The sequence below is a fragment of the Pocillopora damicornis genome, chromosome 8, assembly GCF_964200805.1.
Source record: "Pocillopora damicornis chromosome 8, jaPocDami1.2, whole genome shotgun sequence".
Lineage (NCBI taxonomy): Eukaryota > Metazoa > Cnidaria > Anthozoa > Scleractinia > Pocilloporidae > Pocillopora > Pocillopora damicornis.
The window spans coordinates 21061657-21079410 of NC_142677.1; the positions used below are offsets into that span (position 1 = coordinate 21061657).

General features: G+C 37.0%; 1 protein-coding gene across 2 annotated transcripts; it reads right to left on the reverse strand.

The window, feature by feature from the left end:
- Window positions 1–235: 235 nt before the first annotated feature.
- Window positions 236–13738, reverse strand: LOC113668676 (gamma-aminobutyric acid type B receptor subunit 1). Of its 2 annotated transcripts, none has more exons than XM_089213950.1 (15): window positions 13491–13738; window positions 9779–10054; window positions 7688–7825; window positions 6717–6887; window positions 6397–6501; window positions 5631–5696; window positions 4950–5135; window positions 4392–4628; window positions 4144–4207; window positions 3613–3693; window positions 2976–3126; window positions 2212–2347; window positions 1665–1772; window positions 1450–1578; window positions 236–921 (listed from the first exon to the last, which is right to left on the reverse strand). In XM_089213950.1, the coding sequence occupies exons 2-15, from the start codon at window positions 10031–10033 to the stop codon at window positions 514–516; spliced, it is 2235 nt and encodes a 744-aa protein (XP_089070076.1). In that variant the 5' UTR covers window positions 10034–10054; window positions 13491–13738; the 3' UTR covers window positions 236–513. The 2 variants fall into 2 exon arrangements, with proteins under 2 accessions (XP_089070076.1, XP_089070075.1); XM_089213949.1 differs by lacking the exon at window positions 13491–13738 and adding an exon at window positions 11636–11848.
- Between the last annotated feature and the right edge of the window lie 4016 nt (window positions 13739–17754).

Below are 17754 nucleotides of genomic sequence, written 5' to 3' on the forward strand. Positions count from 1 at the left end.
GACGGCAGCACCTCGAATGGATTTGTCGTGTTCTCTAAATTTCCATGCGCTTCATAGCTCGATGAACAATGCTGAGCCCACTCATGAACCAATGTGTTAGAAAAAGACTTGGTCAGTCAGAAGAAAATGCTCGTGGCTTTTAAGATCATAAGGTGAAAATGAAAAGAGCGCGGGTAAAATTGATAGCATTTCAAAAATTGAGCCCAGTGCATTTTTTAACGGTATCTTTCCATTGTGGTCATCAGAATTTCATTTTTAATTAACTTTTCTCCCGACTTAATTTGACAATTTTTACGTCTAACGCCTAAATTTTTTGGCTGTCTTATGGCTATCGGTTAACCCCTCTGAGGTACTCTTTAAGAGGGCGAAGTTTGTCATCTAAAGACTTGTTCCTTTAAACTCGCGTCCATTTCTTTAACATATGAGTAACTATAAAATCTTGTATCTTACTGTCGGTGGTGTCAAAACATTGTGAATCTCACACATTCCACTGAATCATATCTATATTGTCTATCACAAGTTATCAGATACATGACTTGTAAAGTCACGTGAGACATATGCAGACGCAGAGAGGGCCATGTAAACCTTTATCTTTGGGACAAAGAGTAGGGCAACTGTCGACGTGGCTGCCACGAACACGATCGATCTTTGAACCAGAGTCTTAAGAGCAGGATAAACCACAAACCCAACCACAATCGCTAAGCAAGAAAACATGAACATGTTGTACACTGCTAAGCCAATGCTCTTCGAATCGTTAAGCGAAGGATAATGTACGTTTCTGGTCTCCCAGGCCAAAAACACACCGAAAATCAACAGTATCCCTTTCAGCCCGCACAAAGACATCACCCAGGTATTATAGTAGTGAGAAGTACACTGACGGGTTAAAAGTTCCTCCTCGAGGTCAGGGTCATTATTGTCAACCTGTAACAACGTACAAAAGTCTTGATTACCCCAATTTACTCATTAAGCTAAATGATACACGGTCTTTGATAGGAACCGTAACTCTGCGTTTTCAAAAATAGACTACATGTTGTCGTGGGTTTGTACAGAACTAGATCACAAGAGATGTCAAATTGGTGAGGACATCGGAGACACACTCAGCTGCACCATGTGTGCCACTTTTGGCGTTCAAATTTTATATAATTTCGTCTCTTGACAAAATCTTCAAGAAAACGAGCTTCAAATATGAGATGCTGTTAGTTAACATAAATATTTGAGTGCTAGTGGAGACCGATAAATCTTTTTGACTTTACTTTGTTCCAAGAAACAACAAATTAAACTGAACAGCAACAGAAACCAGATGATAATGCATGATAAAAACTCCAGAATTGTACTGTATAACGATCCTGGCAAATAAAAAAGAGCCTCTTCTTCGTTTATATTGGTTTCCACAATGCATGTGTGAACACTACCCATTATAACTCATGCCAAAAATAACACTATATTTACCGTCTTGGAAATTATCACGAATTTCGTCGTCAATGGGTCAACAGATGTCCAAGTTGACAGGAAAATGACGTCTATAGACCAACCGGCCAACAGTATTGCGAGAAGACTGATACTACCCAAATTGGGGATCTAATTAAAATTTAAAAGAAAAATAAATGGCTGGACGCCTGCTTCGAGTCCATCATCAATACAAAGCAGGAATAACCTTTCCTCACCTCCTTTTTCAATTGATAGTTGGTAAATATTTTGTAAACTCTCCAGGTTTTAACAAAAATGCCACCAAAGGCGAAGGTAAAACTGGTGGTCAGAAGCCAGACAGAAACCTAAAGATGGTAAAAGCCAATCGTTATCCGACAATATTTTAAAACAATCATTACCAGGAACAAAAGGCGACAACCTATGCCAACAAATAATTACTTTTAAGAAATGGCACATCTCGTACTTCTTGTAAGTTTAGATCGTCAGCTAGTTGGTAACAAGTTCTCATCAAAATTTATTAAAATTTGTTTAGGGATATCATTAAACAACCAAGAAAAACAGCAGGTATTTAAAATCCTCTTGAAGTATCAAAAAACTTATTTTATCAACTTAAAATCGTCAATTATTTAAGTTAAGTTAGTGTCATAAATCACAGTCTTATTGAATATATATTGTAAAATCCCTTTATTAGTTTATCAAAAGCGCAGAAAACTCAAGGGGAAGATCTAATTTCTTTTAAAAAGAAGAGTTTTTCGATCTTGATTTGCTACAAACACTTCTTACATTGCAAAGGAAAGCATGGTTCAAGTGTTCCGCTGAGCCAGAGGTACCGCGGGCCAACAAAAATATTTCCAAGTAAGCCAACATACATCCAATGACAGTGATGTTATTGAAATTCGGAGATGACATTCTTATGAAACTGCAGAAAGAAAAAAAGTTAACTCATGATATCATGACTTTACAAACCAAAATTAGGGTGTATACCTCTATCTTTCTAAATGACTTTCATCTACTTGTGAGGTAAACGTTTGAATACCTTTCCCTCAGCCTCTCAGTTTCAATCGATTCAAATAGCCAATATTTTAAATGTAGAATTAAAAGTAGCATTTAACTGTAATATATTGGTCCATGCATCTTACAGTGGACTTAATGACAATAATTTCATGTTAAGTCATACTCTTAACAAAAATAAAAACCAAAAATCTAATTGAAAGGCTGTTATGAGGTGGCTCGAGACACTTCACTTTTCTATGATCAGTATGCGCAGCACAGTTTTCGATTCCTTTCAGAAAATAGTCCCATCGAAAAAGAGATAATGTTGATTAAACTGTTAGAATTTTTAGGCAAAATGGTTCAAATTCTCTTCAGGACCAAGCCAGTGGTTTCATTCAAAACCTGCCCTTGACGTTCCAATTGATAGAAGCAGGACTATAGTAGCATTTTTCTCGAAATAACTAAAGAGGGAACGCCATTGTTTCAGAAACCGGCTCAAATTGTGCGAAATGCTAGCGGGAATTTCGCTTAATGTCCTTAGAGCTTCAAATTACCTGTGATTTCGATATTTGAAGTTGAACAGCAGACAGAACAAACAAAGCAGTATACCGGATGAGGCCAAAACGTAGAACGAAACAGTCGTCTTTATACCCTCATGATAAATCTTTTGAGTAATTTTTACACCATCTGCTGGAACACGACCACCTGCGGGTGAAAAGGCAGAGAAGTGATTCAAATGAGCCTATATGCAGTACAAGTGTCACAATGATAACTGGTGGAAGGAGGCAGTGTAAGCGAGAGTCCGTTTCTATTATTCTGCTTTATTCATGTGCAAAAAAAACTTACAATGGAGGTTGAAATTCTTGAGAAACGTAACGCAATTTGACTAAACCCGAATTCTCCCCCTCTACCCCTGAAAAATGTTGAAGGGTTTCTGTATACATCTTAATTGGCAAAAAGTAGTCTTTTGTAATATATTTGGATATGGGATATGTTTTCAAAAGCTATCCCGAAGAGTTTTGATCCCCTTTATAAAAGAAACCGGGGAAAGCCTGAAAATCAAATAGGCTGCTAAAATTCACAAGCTTAACCTCGTATCTTACCTATCGTCAGAGTACATCATACGAAGGAAGTTCCGAATGTCTGAAATGTATAAAATCAAATTTACATTGAACTACATGCTTGTCTCACCTGCCCATTCAAAACCATCACCATATAGTTGCAGTTTCCCATCACGAACATCCATTGTAGCGACCAATCTCTTTCTGTCTCCTAAATCAATACCGAAACGTTCTAATAAGTATGATTATTTTTTTTCTTAGAGGGCATGGTAACGAATCCTGTAATCTGATTGGTATTGATTTAGTACGGTTCAGATTTTCCTATCTCTGCCCACGGGCACGGTAATCCTTTCGTGAGTCGCTGAGTACATCCCTACCTTCGTTGCCTCTGTATTGAGTACCACCCTCGGCCTACGCCCTCGGGCGGTACTTTGGACCTCGGGCTCAGTTTAGGGACCTCCCGGCGGGTAATAATATACATATCGTCCTATTCATAATCTTTTTAAGGCCGGATTTTGACATAGCTTTTCCTTATACAATTAATACAATTTCAACTGGCGAGTTGGTAAAGGTGGAGGCGAACTTGTTTTATTTTATAGGCCGGAGCTTGCAATGAGGTGAAACTTCCAGAAACAAACAAACAAACAAAAATTCCTCTTACCTGTCTTCTGAGTAATTAGCACAACTGTTTGCCTGTCTCCATATCGATCAAACGACACGTGACCCTTAAAAAGGTACAGCAAAACTTATTTCACTATACCATGGTAAAAACCCATAAAACTGTTGACCTGCATTTGAAAAATCAGCGGTAGTTGGATACACTTTTTCTTTCTTTCTCTTTTTTTTAACATTGGTGAAATAGGACAGAGACCCTGAGGTCCAAAGAGAAGGAAGAATTGGTTACCCTACCGACATTCCTGTGAAGTTTGTCCGGAACAGAATATCTTTCATGATCTCAGCTGTTTCTTTATCACCGTATTTAATGGTTTCTAAAGTTTTGTTCTTTTCCCCAAGTAGGGGTATGGATTTGTCCAACATAAGAGCGATGGTCCATACGGCGTCATAAGTGAAACTTGCGTACTCATGAGAGGTAAAATTGGAATGCCGACATCTTTCCTCGTAAGTTGAATTGAGCTGTTGTGCTGTCTGAAAATAGGAGATAAAGAAAGAATTATTGGTGTTTGCTCAATTATCAGCACGTATTTCCTGAATGCTGGAACTAATAGAAGACAAAGATACATTATTTCATTCATGGTAAAAATGATAATTTGTCATTACTGTGAGTTTACATCTCTGCCATGGCTGTTCCTTCATAGCAAAGCCTTTTTTATTGGAATAAGAAATGTTCAACGTAGGATTCAGAACATTTCAGATCCGCGTGTCTAAATCTTTTTGTTTTTGATACAGAACAGCAGTACATTGTTTTGGACAAGACTGGACCTGAGAAGAAACATAAACATTTCTAACCTTATTCGATATTGTGGGTTGTGGTGAATTACTGAGACGTAATGGAGACGTTAATATCAAGTTACTAGCAGCTTTAAGCAAATTCTCTCCTGTACACTCTTCATCTGTTTTTGTCCACCAGTCCTCCAAGTACCATCCAACTATTATCCAAACGTACTTGTTTCCAAAGAGCCCTTGCTTGTAGGCCTGTGAGAAAATATCATGCATTCATTTCAAATGAATGTTACGGAAAGTTATTATTTTAAGCAGCTGTCTGTTCATTTTTCCAATTGTAGATAACAGTTAATCCTTCCATATGAGATTTAGGAGTTGGCTGCATACCTATTATACCATTAGTTTTGACATGTCTTAAGCTAATCAAAAATTTAAACGAATTCTAGAGAAGGAAAAGTTCACGCATGCTCTTTACAATTGCACCTTTATGTTGTCTTCGATGTGTGCAAGCAAGAGAAGACAGGTTGTTTAGTTCATAAGGAGTGAGGGAGTGGGTGAGTTCAATAGAAATAGGTATTTGTGAAATCAGTTTGGCCAGACAGTTCTGGACTTCAAGGCTTCAAAACTAACCCTTGACCACTACCCACAACACAAAAAGGACGTAGAGAGCCTTAGGATCAGCAGGAACGTTAGCAGTAGTCAGTGGTAGTTGGCAAGATGTTTTATCTCGCCAAATTCAATACTCACAGAGCACATAGCCTTTTTAAACATGTCCTCGTACATCAATCCAATGATTATTCTGGCATCTTTCTCCTAAATACCAGTAACAACTTGATCACTAATGGAACATCAATCCCATTACTTTCTATGTAATATTTTCAAAATTCATTATCTTGCTAATCAATTAGGTTTAGCGGCTAGTCGGTCCAATTTGACCGAATGTTACTCTACGAACTTTCATCTGGGCCGGGTTTTACGAACACGATGAACCTAACCAGGGGTTTGTATAAATTTTAATTCAGTTTTATAGCTTTGCAAGGGGATTTTTCTTTTGTTTTCAGCCTCTTTTTCCGTTAGTTTCGAGTCATGTTGAGACCAAACATAACAAAACCTTAGCCTTTATATGCGCTCTTCTAATTGAGAATTTTAAGTCTGGGTTAACTTTTAATCCTACATTTGCGTTAATCCCCTTTCGAACAATCGGTCTACATAGCCGGGTTGTCTAAACCTGGGTTCAGATAATTCATGCAGGGTTAGTGTGAAATCTGATATCAAATCTCAAAGCTTTAAACAAAAATTTAGTATGATTTTTTTTGTCCACAATTTGGTAATTGGACGTTCTAAAAAGAAAAGAGTAAAGTATCCCAAAAAAAACTTTTGAATAAAGGAAAAAAGAAGCCTGGACTAAAACTCTACCCTGGCTTAGCGCTATTCGGCCTTTGAAGAGCTGGGGTATAACAGTAGCAAGTTGAAAGATAGACTATTAAATTTGAAGTATAGATTTACTCTTTACCTTCAATAAATTTTTGACTGATGAAGACGGATCCTTTATAAAGGTTTCTTCCGCAATAACGGTGATGTTTGATTCTTTTAACCTCGGAATGAGATCTTCTTTTGTCTGTTAAAAAAATTAAACATTTAAATGCAAGGGTTTGGCGAGTTCTATCGGGTAAGAGAATCACATGTTTAAAGATGACGTACTTTTGTCTGTTGATTGTAGATTTGTGACTTTAATTTAATTAAATTAGCTTTTTATTGGAATACTAACTCCATCACGTTTCAGAGATGAACTGACATGTTCATGCATAGTTATAATAATCCGGCAATTCTTACTGTAACAAAAATATCGAAGTTTTCCACAATGAGGGCGACTCTTTTCCACTTAAAATGTTTAAACAGTGCGACTCTAGCCGGGTTTTCCATTGTTTCAGAAGTGGCGGTTCTGAAGTATAAAGGATACTTCTCTTTGTTTGAAAACTGAGGTGATGATGCGCTGTAACCAATCTGAAAAAAAAAAGCAAATCAAAACAAAACAAAACAAAAAAACACCAATCAAACAAAATATATATAGCGAAGAATTTGTCTTCAAGGAAGGTCCAAAATAATATATGCATTCTAGCAAATCAGCCTCGTTCCAAGCCAACAAAGAAATTTTCCAGGCTCTCTTTTGAATTAGTGATGCACCGAAAAATCAGGTGTTGACTTGTGAAAAAGCGATCATTAAGGGAAATATTAGAATTTTCCTATAGTTTTAGTCATATTAGTAATAATAATAATAATAATAATAATAATAATAATAATGATAATAATAATTACAAGATCAGTACTTCCACAACTTTTTCATATAAATTTAATCAAAATAGATTTCAAGTTCATCAGATAACGTCATGAGTTTATTGTGACGTATCCTTTGACTTTGTTTTTACACGTTACAGAAACATTACGCTGTCAATTTAAATCAAATCACAATATTTGAAATGAGTACAACTAAAATAGTTTAAGTATATACCTGTAATAAAATCTACACAAATACACAAATAATGATATAGTATAAAATTATTATAATATAGTTATTACATAATTATTTTATTATTATTACAAATAATAGCTATAATGGTGATAAGAACATTAACAATAGTAATGGCAGTAATAATTATTATTATAATAATAGTCACTGATATCGTTTTTTTCTCTGTTTTTTTCTTCTAAGCAGGTCAGGTCCGTCTACATTAACATAGAGCAAAATATTTGTTTCTCAGTTATACTAAAAATGCACCGTAAATATGTAAATGACAGTAAGTCACCTGCACTGCTTGCCAATACGGCGCCGCCTCTGCAATAGGTTCGGTCGCTAACGAACATCCGGGACCCAAGAATACAATCTTGTGAGGTTGTGTGTTAATTAACTCCAGCATGGCTCGAATCCCCGCGCCACTCTCGCACTTGAAAAAGGATCAAATTTCTGAGTAATAAACTGACTGATAAATTAAATGAAATAATTCTTTTAGCATTCCAAATCCTCTTCTAGATTTCCAAATCTTAACGAAAACAAAACCTACTTCAAACGAAAATGTGGTGAAAACCCATGTGTTCTGCGGCATTTTGTGATAACGACGCATTTCGTAATATCCTACGCATTTTGTACCTCGTCACTAATTCAATAATACCATTTTTTCTTAATTTTTTGCATGTTTTTGTGACAAAGTTGATATTATTAAAATTTTTGTCAAGGTGTTGTTACAAATTGTGTAGACCGACGATTAGTACAAAATGCTACAGCCCATATTACCAAAAGCAAAATTAAAGTTATTACAAAATACCGCAAACGTTATCAAACAGGCCCTTACATGGAGGTGGGGGACCCCAGGTAGGTGAGGTAACCCGCCTTTCCATATAATCTCTCATTTTATCTTGATCACGTTTACATGATAGGTGGGGTGACCCGCCAAGGCGGGTTGCCTGGTCTGCCAGGTGGGATAACCTTGTCAGCCGGGGTGACAATTTGCCATGTAAACGTCTCAAGGTGGGGTAACCCACCTAACCGTGGTCGCCTTCAGGGCAAAAAGCTCAAAAGTTAAACACATGTTTTAATACTTTGTGCATTTCTTAGCCGTCTCATGGCAGAAATCACCAGAAACCGCAACGGACACACAAGGAGTGTAAAATGCTCGCATTTCGGAATATTTAGTGCTGCAAATCGACCATATTTCGTTTCGCAAACTATTCCTTATAACGCATTAAGTCTACGATTCCTCGCGTAACCTAACACCGCGTAACACAACGCGAGACACCTTCATGAATAAATACATACATGTCCGAGAATTAATCTTTTGTCTTTCTCGAGATGTGAGCTTGGGACACCAGGCCCAAACTCCCTAATTGCAAGCGCAACCACAACCTCAAGAAACCTCACCCCAGCATCCCGAGGTTGTAAGATTGCATGTAAACGCGTTTTATTTTTCGATCACGGCTAAGCAGGTTACCTCACCTACTTGGGGTCCCCCACCTACACGTAAACAGGCCCTTACGCTCAAAACACACGACGACTTCCTATTTCAAAGAAAACTTTTCCAATTCATTTCTATCGCATCCGTTTAAAAATATACAAACATATGCATGTACTGAAAAACAAGAGGGAAATTTAAAACTACGAGAAATTGCGAGTAATCGGCCTCTTCTGCACACGCACTTTACGCACGTGGGAATGCTGCAATCACAGTATAAGCAGTTCAAGGTAGAATTGTTATTGTCAACCTGGAGTGATTATGTGCGATATTTTGCTTCATCACTCTTTGCCATTTCTACCAATTAAATATTAATTCGGAAAAGGGGAGGGTTAAAATTCCTAGAGTTAGGGTAATAATGTGCCATTTTCACGACTGCATTGACTTTTATGGCGTTGCATTTTCAGCTATTTTCAATAGAGTTACTAGAATGGAGTTACACATTTTTGAGATTTTAGGCCCAGGAAAATAGTGACAAGTAAGGATTTATAAACAGGAAGATTCATGGTTAAAAAGTTGTTACCGTTTTTCAATGTTTAATAAACAGCTCTTAATCCATTCCGGTCTTGCCCAAAAGAGGACAAAGACGGGGTCTATGATTGGCCACAACATAGGCTAAAATACGGTAGAGGGGGGGTTCCCATCACATACTCAAGTACTGAAATTTCTATACTTGCTATGGTTCTACTTTCTATCTTTTCGTTAACACCTTAGTTTACTGATAACAACTCTACAAGTATATATCTCTTTAATACTTTATCCACGAGTTGGCCTCAGGCGCCCTTTGATTCAGTATAAGATGCATTGATCGAAACTGAAATTATTTGTTTACTTTTCAAAACAGGAAAAAAAAAACAGTTTTATAACTCTACTCCTGCACTGAGAACATACCCTGGAATCATTCCACACGTATTTCAGCTGATAGTTCACCAATATGCCAGGATCGCTGTTCACGTGTTCTAACGCCATCTCCAGTGCTGGTATGACCCCAGCTGTGCTCCAACTGCCATTTTTGACGTTGACACCAAACAGGCCACCGATGTATAGGTCAATCTTGGTCGTGGAGTTTCCGTGATCAGTTTTGTTCGATATCGTCAATAAAACGTAGGAGAACAAGCACATGAGAAGCTGGTACTGGTTTGCCATTGCCGTGGTCTTTTATCAGATCTGTATACATTTACAGAGTACACAGAAAGATCAATTTTCATCTCTGTTAATATCGTAAGGCCTGCTATATGAAAGGTCCGGGATCGAACTATAGTCGGGGTTTATGTGATATGTTCAAGGCAAGACACTTTGCATTAAAAAAAAAAGGCTTTAGACTTCGATACGGTTGTGGAGATTATCAAATCTGCCGGTGGCGTCATGCTACGAAATTTGAAATAAGGTCAAACAGTGTGGATAAAAGGTCTCTAATGTATGCACGACTCCGTCAAATTCTTGACCTAGACTATTGTTATTTCCTATATAATTTTCTTTGTTTACACTTCACGAAGTCAGTCGCAATAAATTGATGTGGTTGTATAACGCCTCCCGATGAAGAGACAATCACTTGCAAATTTAGGGAACAGAAAGTTTGGTTTTTATTACGCACACTTGTGTTTTTCAACGAAAGGTTATTATGTTTCAAGCAAAATTATTTCCTTCCACCAACTTACGTTCTGTTTTTTTTTTTTTTTTTAATTAAATAGAGTTTATTTTGGATGGTGAAAGGCATGATAACAGTGTTTAAAGTACCTGGAAGATGACTCTTATCCTCTAGAAACTTGCACCAAGCCGAACTTTTCGGTTTAAACGCAATAATGAATGTATGAGAAAAATTCAACGTCATGCAGGTGATGGCAAAATTAGGAGATCAGCATAAAAATAGTAATAAGGTTTTCCTCCTTAGACAGATAGTTTCCTTAAACTAAGAGGTTTTATTTGCTTGACAGATAAATGAAGCGCCTTTTGGAAGAGTTTTTTTAATAATATGAAATATCCGCGTCGTGCACTCAAATGGAAAAACATATTTGCCAAAACAAAACCAAGTGGTGTCTTCTTAATGAATTAATTTTCTTCGTCTGAAAGCTTCTGATAAAAATTTTTTTGTTTGAATTAAAAAACGTTGTCCTTGGTTGATCAACCAATAGTTCTCTTGGTCATTCGATCTTTGCTGTAAATGGAGAATGTCCTTGGAAGATTCGGTGCAACTCTATCAGTTAAAGTTCACTTCAAAGCGAAGTAATGTAACTTTGCTTCAATTTTACCGATAAAACAAACACATTAGTATAAGAGCTAGAAACTATGTAAATGTAAAGGCAGACCGAGGAATTTCTGAATAATACAAAAATATAACAATTAACGGCGCACAACTCAAACAACTTTTAATTTTTTTCCATAATGTCTCACGACATAATTATTTTAACCAGACAGCCTATAGCATTGCATGTTTGATGTTAGTTATAATTAAAATGCTAAAAGAAACTGACTGTACGATGCTTGAAATGCTAAAGTCGTGGCACCTGCACAAAACTTCATTGCAGCGTACTTTAATTTGTTTTCTTAAGCGACAGAGCAATAACATATTAAGCCGACGGCCCGGGCGTTCGCTGTACGCCTACAAGTTTGATAAAGTGGCTCTTTCTTATTTGAAAATGTATATCGATTAACTCTATAATGCAGGGTAACTATAAATGGATTAACTCCATAGCATAGCCAACTAGAAGCCGGTGATGAAAGGAAGAAAAAGACAACTGTGAACATTACCTTGAAGAATAGTGTCAGCCCCAATCTATTTCAGCGCATTGTCTGAATACATCAGAAGGACTAAATGACTGTAAATCATATATGTGAACTGCGGTTAAAGAAACGAATATGGAAGCGATCCTTGCAGTTGATTCCAGGATGAAATTGTCAGTTTTGCCAGCACCGCAGAGAACCTTTTGGCAAATGCCTCGATCACTTAAACTCACTTCCTTACGTGGGCGGCGCATGAGAACCACATGCTCTCTAGTTGACAAATTATACCCTTAAATGACAATTTCAGCTCAATTAACTCCATTGTCATTTGCTTAAGTCTTCGGCAGATCTTACCAAATGTCTTCCTTCGCATCGATCTTAATGAAAAGAAAAGTAAATAGCGAAGCGAAACACTGACTCGCCATTTTTGTATATGGTGCTTGGTGCCTTAACCAGATCATACGAAAAAACCATTGTGGTGTAAGAGCTCGTGAAGATCCCACAACTTTCGAATAGCTAATTATATGCATTTTAAAGAGATGCCAGCTAAGTTTCACAAAAAACAAATAACATGAAGGAAATAGAGTGAGACCATGTGTGCTGAGCTAAAGTGAGCATAGAAGAAAAGTGGAGGTTTCGTCAAGTTACTTCATCACGAGCTTGATAATTACTTTATCGGAAAGGAAAATCAAGAGCTAGAAACTCTGTAATTATAAAGGCAGACCAAGGAATATGTCAAAAGACACACAACTAAAACAACTTTTAATTTTTTCGATAATGTCTCACGACATAATTATTTCAACCAGACAGCGTATAGCATTACATGTTTGACGTTAGTTATAATTAAAAAGCTAAAAACAACTGTTACTCGGCAAATACGTCTTTGTGCATCTTACTACAAAAGGACAAAGGCTTGTGAATAAACCTTACCGAATTTCGTAAATAAAAAGAGAACTCTAGGAATACATTGATACGATTTCAAACCTCCGATCTGATTGTGGCGCACTGCGTCAAGGTAAAACAATTATTGCTTGACATGCTTTCAGCAAATTTTAAATTCGATGACTTAACCTGGTCAAAAGAAGTGTGCTGTTGTCGCCGATAGACTACAAAGAGATCCGGAAACTTGTCAAGAAACACAGTTAGTCAATTTATCCCACATGTTTCTTCCTAAGGTAATAAAAAAAATCTTGAAATAGACTATTAACACCTTTTTTAATGCACTCTACCTCTCCATCATAACATCCATCTTTTAGACATGCGTCCAGGATATAGCAACATATTTTAGAGTAGCAAGCATTTTTATGGCCATGATAGTTATTTTAATTAAATTGCCACTATAAGAACTTTGATAGGGAAATTTGATATCTAATGTCAGCGTCTATATCTAGCTGACCATCTTCCGTCTTTTGAAGCTAGCATATATATGAATATTTAGTTTCACTCTTAACTTTTCCTTTTGTCGTAATATACGTTTTCTTTTTTCTGACAAGTACGTTTTTGTAGGTTGTGAAGTACTTATTTTCCATGAGCTTTTGACAATTCCAAGCGTTGTGGTGGTATAGCTTTGACTGTACGATGCTTGAAATGCTTAAGTCGTGGCACCTGCACAAACTTCATTGCAGCGTACTTTAATTTGTTTTCTGAAGCGACAGAGCAATAACATATTAAGCCGACGGCCCTGGCGTTCGCTGTACGCCTACGAGCTTGAGAAAGCGGCTCTTTCTTACTTGATAATGCATATCGATTAACTCTATAATGCTAGGTAACTGGATATGGACTAACTTCATAGCTTTATGTCACAACGTAATACTCTAGTGATGATTCATAGCCAACCAGAAGCCGGTGTTGAAAGGAAGAAAAAAACAACTGTGAACATTACCTTGAAGAATAGTGTCAGCCCCAGTCAGTTTCAGCGCATCGTCTGAATATATCAGAAAGAATAAATGACTGTAAATATATGAAAATCATATGTGTGAACTGCAGTTGAAGAAACGAATATGGAAGCGATCCTCGCATTTGATTCCAGGATAAAATTGTCAGTTTTGCCTGCACCGCAGAGAACCTTTTGGCAAATGCCTCGATCACTTAAACCCACTTCCTTACGTGGGCGGCACACGAGAACCACATGCTCTCTAGTTGACAAGTTATACCCTTAAATGAAAATTTCAGCTCAATTAACTCCATTGTCATTTGCTTAAGTCTTCGGCAGATCTTACCAAATGTCTTCCTTCGCATCGATCTTAATGAAAAGAAAAGTAAGTAGCGAAGCGAAACACTAACTCGCCATTTTTGAACATGGCGCTTGTTAGCCTTAACCAGATCATGTGGAAAAACCATTGTGGTGTAAGAGCTCGTGAAGATCCCACAACTTTCGAATAACTAATTATATGCATTTTAAAGAGATGCCAGCTCAGTTTCACAAAAGTAAATAACACGAATGAATGAATAACTTTACTTAACCACGATAAAATATTCAGCATAGCTGGCGCTATCGTGCATTTGACTAATAATAAATATAAAAGGCTATAAAATTTTTTAAAAAATATTAAGATATATATATATATATGTATAATTCATAAAATGCTTCTCCACTCGATTCGAAAGTTTAATGTAAATTGAGTTTTTAATAATGTTCGTAATTGTTATTCTTGTGTTTCAGGACGGCTACAATACATATCAAACTCACTGTAAACAAAAGCCTATATCAAGTCTCTGCGACCACGCCCTCACAACTGTCTGACTCAAGAACGCACAAAATTTGGAACCTTTGGCTCGATTACTAAGAGACGTTTTGATAGTGATTGGTTTTACCAACAAAATTTAAAAGACAGATGTTAAGACTACTTTAGAAGTTATTTTAAAGCTTTAGGATTTAATGGGTCAAAATTCATTTTTTTAAAATTACAATTACGCAATTTTGGAAGCGTTCAAAGTGTCGTATCATCCTAGCTCTTTCGCGCATGTTCGAAGCTCAGAAGTAGCACCACATTCCAATGGAGCAAGAAATTCATGTCTTTGTTTACAAATGTAACTTACCGAATTGTTCTTTAGTTATTTTTTTACCTGTTTTCTCATCTGTTTGTTTTTAAATAGTTTGTAAACTTTCCAGGTTTTGACGAAAATTCCATTAATCTAAGGGTAAAAAAAATTAATCTTAGTGTTGCATCAAAAAAATATTTTTGATCTCAGTTTTTCACCCAATAACTCCCATCATCGTTGGCGCCTAACCCACGGGCTTGCAGCGATCGGCACTCGCTCGCGGCCATTTTTCAGCAGCATCGATTATTGAAACTTTTAAACCCTTTTTATTTCAGATACTTTCACCAGTTTTGCTTCTACATAACCTTAGTACTCTGTAATATGATAAGGGCTTTATGTAATTGATTAAAGTTGTTGATGAACCTAATTCTTCTTTAAGTATGCTGTATTCGAGTTCTAAGTATAGCTGGAAAACTGAGCAGGCTCCAAAGCATACCTACATAACAGAGTGAAATATCGTGTTCTGCATAATCAGAGTTAGCGTAAGCTGATATGAACATTTCGATGTAGGACAGCAGGCATCCAATGACGGTGATATCGTTAAAGTTTGGAAATGACATTTTAATGAAACAAGGTACATAAACAAAAGCGTTGTAGGAAAACGAAATTTGAAGCAAAATGTGATCGTGAAAAATGTCGTAAAAGTATCTTCGATTTTAAAATTTTTCTTAAAAATCGCACCTCGGCAATATCCAGTAGTCTTAGAAAAACTTCTATAGAATACATTCAAACAACCTTCTCATTGACGGAACAAGCTTACAATTATACAGAATGAATTCTGTGCAAACGGGAGATTGTAAATCAGTAATAAGCACTGTATTTTACGCCATTTGGTAAAACCAGTGGTTGTTGCTTGAGTTTTAAAAGAGTTTTCAAAGGGAAACACAGAATGAAAGAGGCATCCCCATGAACCATCACTAAACACAAACTAGGAAGTAGTCAGAAACTGAGAACACAGACAAGAATATTTTCTACACCACTCTCTGGGAATGTGTTTATTCATCAGCAAGTGTCCGGCTGCCTGCTGTCACTTTTAAAAATGGCGCAGCTGAATAAGAAGGGAGCAGGAAATCAAAAGTATATCTTAGGAAATGATATACCACTCTTGGTAAGTATCTTACAATGTCAAAGCTGTAGTTTTTTTGGTAATTTATTTTCTCACCAAAGTTCATGACAGGACGGAAAATGCGTGCACTGTAAGTACCTCCCTTTGTCCCATACAAAGCCTTAGAAAACTTTTCTAAGGGTTTGTATGGGGACAACGGGAGGTACTTACAGTGCACGCATTTTCCGTCCTGTCATGATAATTAGGTCCTCCAGTACAGGGTGAGTTTGGTACCCTACTTGTCTCATGTAAAATAGCCCAGGTGGTATTTTAACCTTGCCTTGATTGTTCAATTTTGAGCTCGACCGCCATGCTAAAGGCAGTAAAAATTTTATAAATTCCGTTACATTATTCAGTTGAAAAGTTAAGGCTGGTTACTGGACCCTTTAAACCCTTGCATCAGTATGGATATTCTCCATACATTCATTTCCTTTGGTACTGGAAAGGAGAATTTGTTTAGTAATCCAGTTTTCTAACGTTGGTGACCATTTCTTATATTCTCATGATTTTGATGAATGATTCGCACTATAATGTAGGGAGAAATTAGCTTCTGGTCATTCTTAGGGTTTAAAGAGTTGCTTCAACCTGTAACTTAGTCAAACGCTTTTCGTGAATGTTGGTTTTTCGTGAACAGTTTCTTGACAGTTCTGTTAAGAAGTTTTTTAGCTTCGCTGGTTTTCTAATATGCGATAGACTTTTTTTTAATAACTTGCTGTGAGATTCATCAGTTTCAGAAATTTTAATCCTTTTACTGATTCTTTAACACGGTAGGTGCATGCAGTCAGCACCGCATTAAGAGACAATAGAATGGAATATGCTTGATTTTCTTTTAAATCTATTTTTTCTTCCCGTGGACACGACATATCTCTCGTCCAACGAAAAAGTGACCCTTGTGGCTTCCAGTTTATAGGCGGCTGTACATGTGGCTTTTAAGGGCGAACTCAGCCAAGACTGAATCTGTTTCCAGAACTGAAAGTGTTTGCAATAACGATGCTGATCCTGAATAACCCCAAGAGACATTCTTCAGCATGCATTTGAGGCCGCGCAGGCGTTTGCAGCAGCTTGTAAACTGTTGTTGGAAATCTGTTGTTTTCCAGTATGAGCTGGCAAGGAATCCAAATCAGAGAAATCAGCAACGGATGGCAATGAAGGTTTGTATGAAATGGGTGACTAGATAAACCACAGCGCATAAGTCATGGTAATATGGTAAAACATCAAAATTGGAATAATAACATGCAACTTGAAGAAGGAACGAGGCTGCTCAAGGTTGGCAAAGATTAGAACGGACTGCTGATAAGAATCTTGCAGATGTATGTTTTTTTGGAGGGAGGGGGGGGATTGACGTGGTGCGTTAGGGGATAGGTAGCAGGGACGTTTCCAAAGACATGACAATAGAGACTCATTGGGAATTAGAGTAAATATGAAGTACGAGAACCAGACGATTTTATTATATATATATATATATATATATATATATATATATATATATACACATAGTTATTAATATATTACGATTTACTATACTAAAAAGGCTTTTTTTGTGCTGTCTAATGAGCCATGTGTCAAAACAGTGTGCTTTTCAAGTTTTCAGGCATTTACCCTGCCAATATTAATATTGTTGTGTTATTTTTTACTCATTTATTTATTAATTTTGTGTGTGCTACAGGAAATGGAGTAGCGTGCTCAGCTTTTAAAGAAGCTGTCGTTTACAATTTTCTGCAGCGAGGTGGATCAGTACCGGTACGTTCTGCCAGAAATACCGGAGTGGCTCGCTGAGAGTCTGAGACTACCTCAGTCACCAGTCGTACACGAGCAAATCTTCCTGTTTTTCCGTGTGCTTACTTTGCGCATGTCGGCGCAGCATTTGACACCATTGTGGCCGACGATTGTATCAGAAGTTGTTCACGTGTTACTTCAAATGGAAAGTGACCTAGGTTCTGACGGTAAGTCACACAAGCAGAGAATGGTTGTATCCGAATTACTTCTCGGCTCAAATGAG

Excerpts from the sequence above, each read along its gene's own strand:
- LOC113668676 (XM_089213950.1), bottom strand. The coding sequence starts at position 10,033 with ATGGCAAACCAGTACCAGCTTCTCATGTGCTTGTTCTCCTACGTTTTA. Across the intron at positions 1,773-2,211 it reads ACCATGCTTTCCTTTGCAAT|GTTTCTGTCTGGCTTCTGAC; the intron begins GTAAGAAGTGTT and ends TACCATCTTTAG. Across the intron at positions 1,579-1,664 it reads ACTATCAATTGAAAAAGGAG|ATCCCCAATTTGGGTAGTAT; the intron begins GTGAGGAAAGGT and ends AATTTTAATTAG.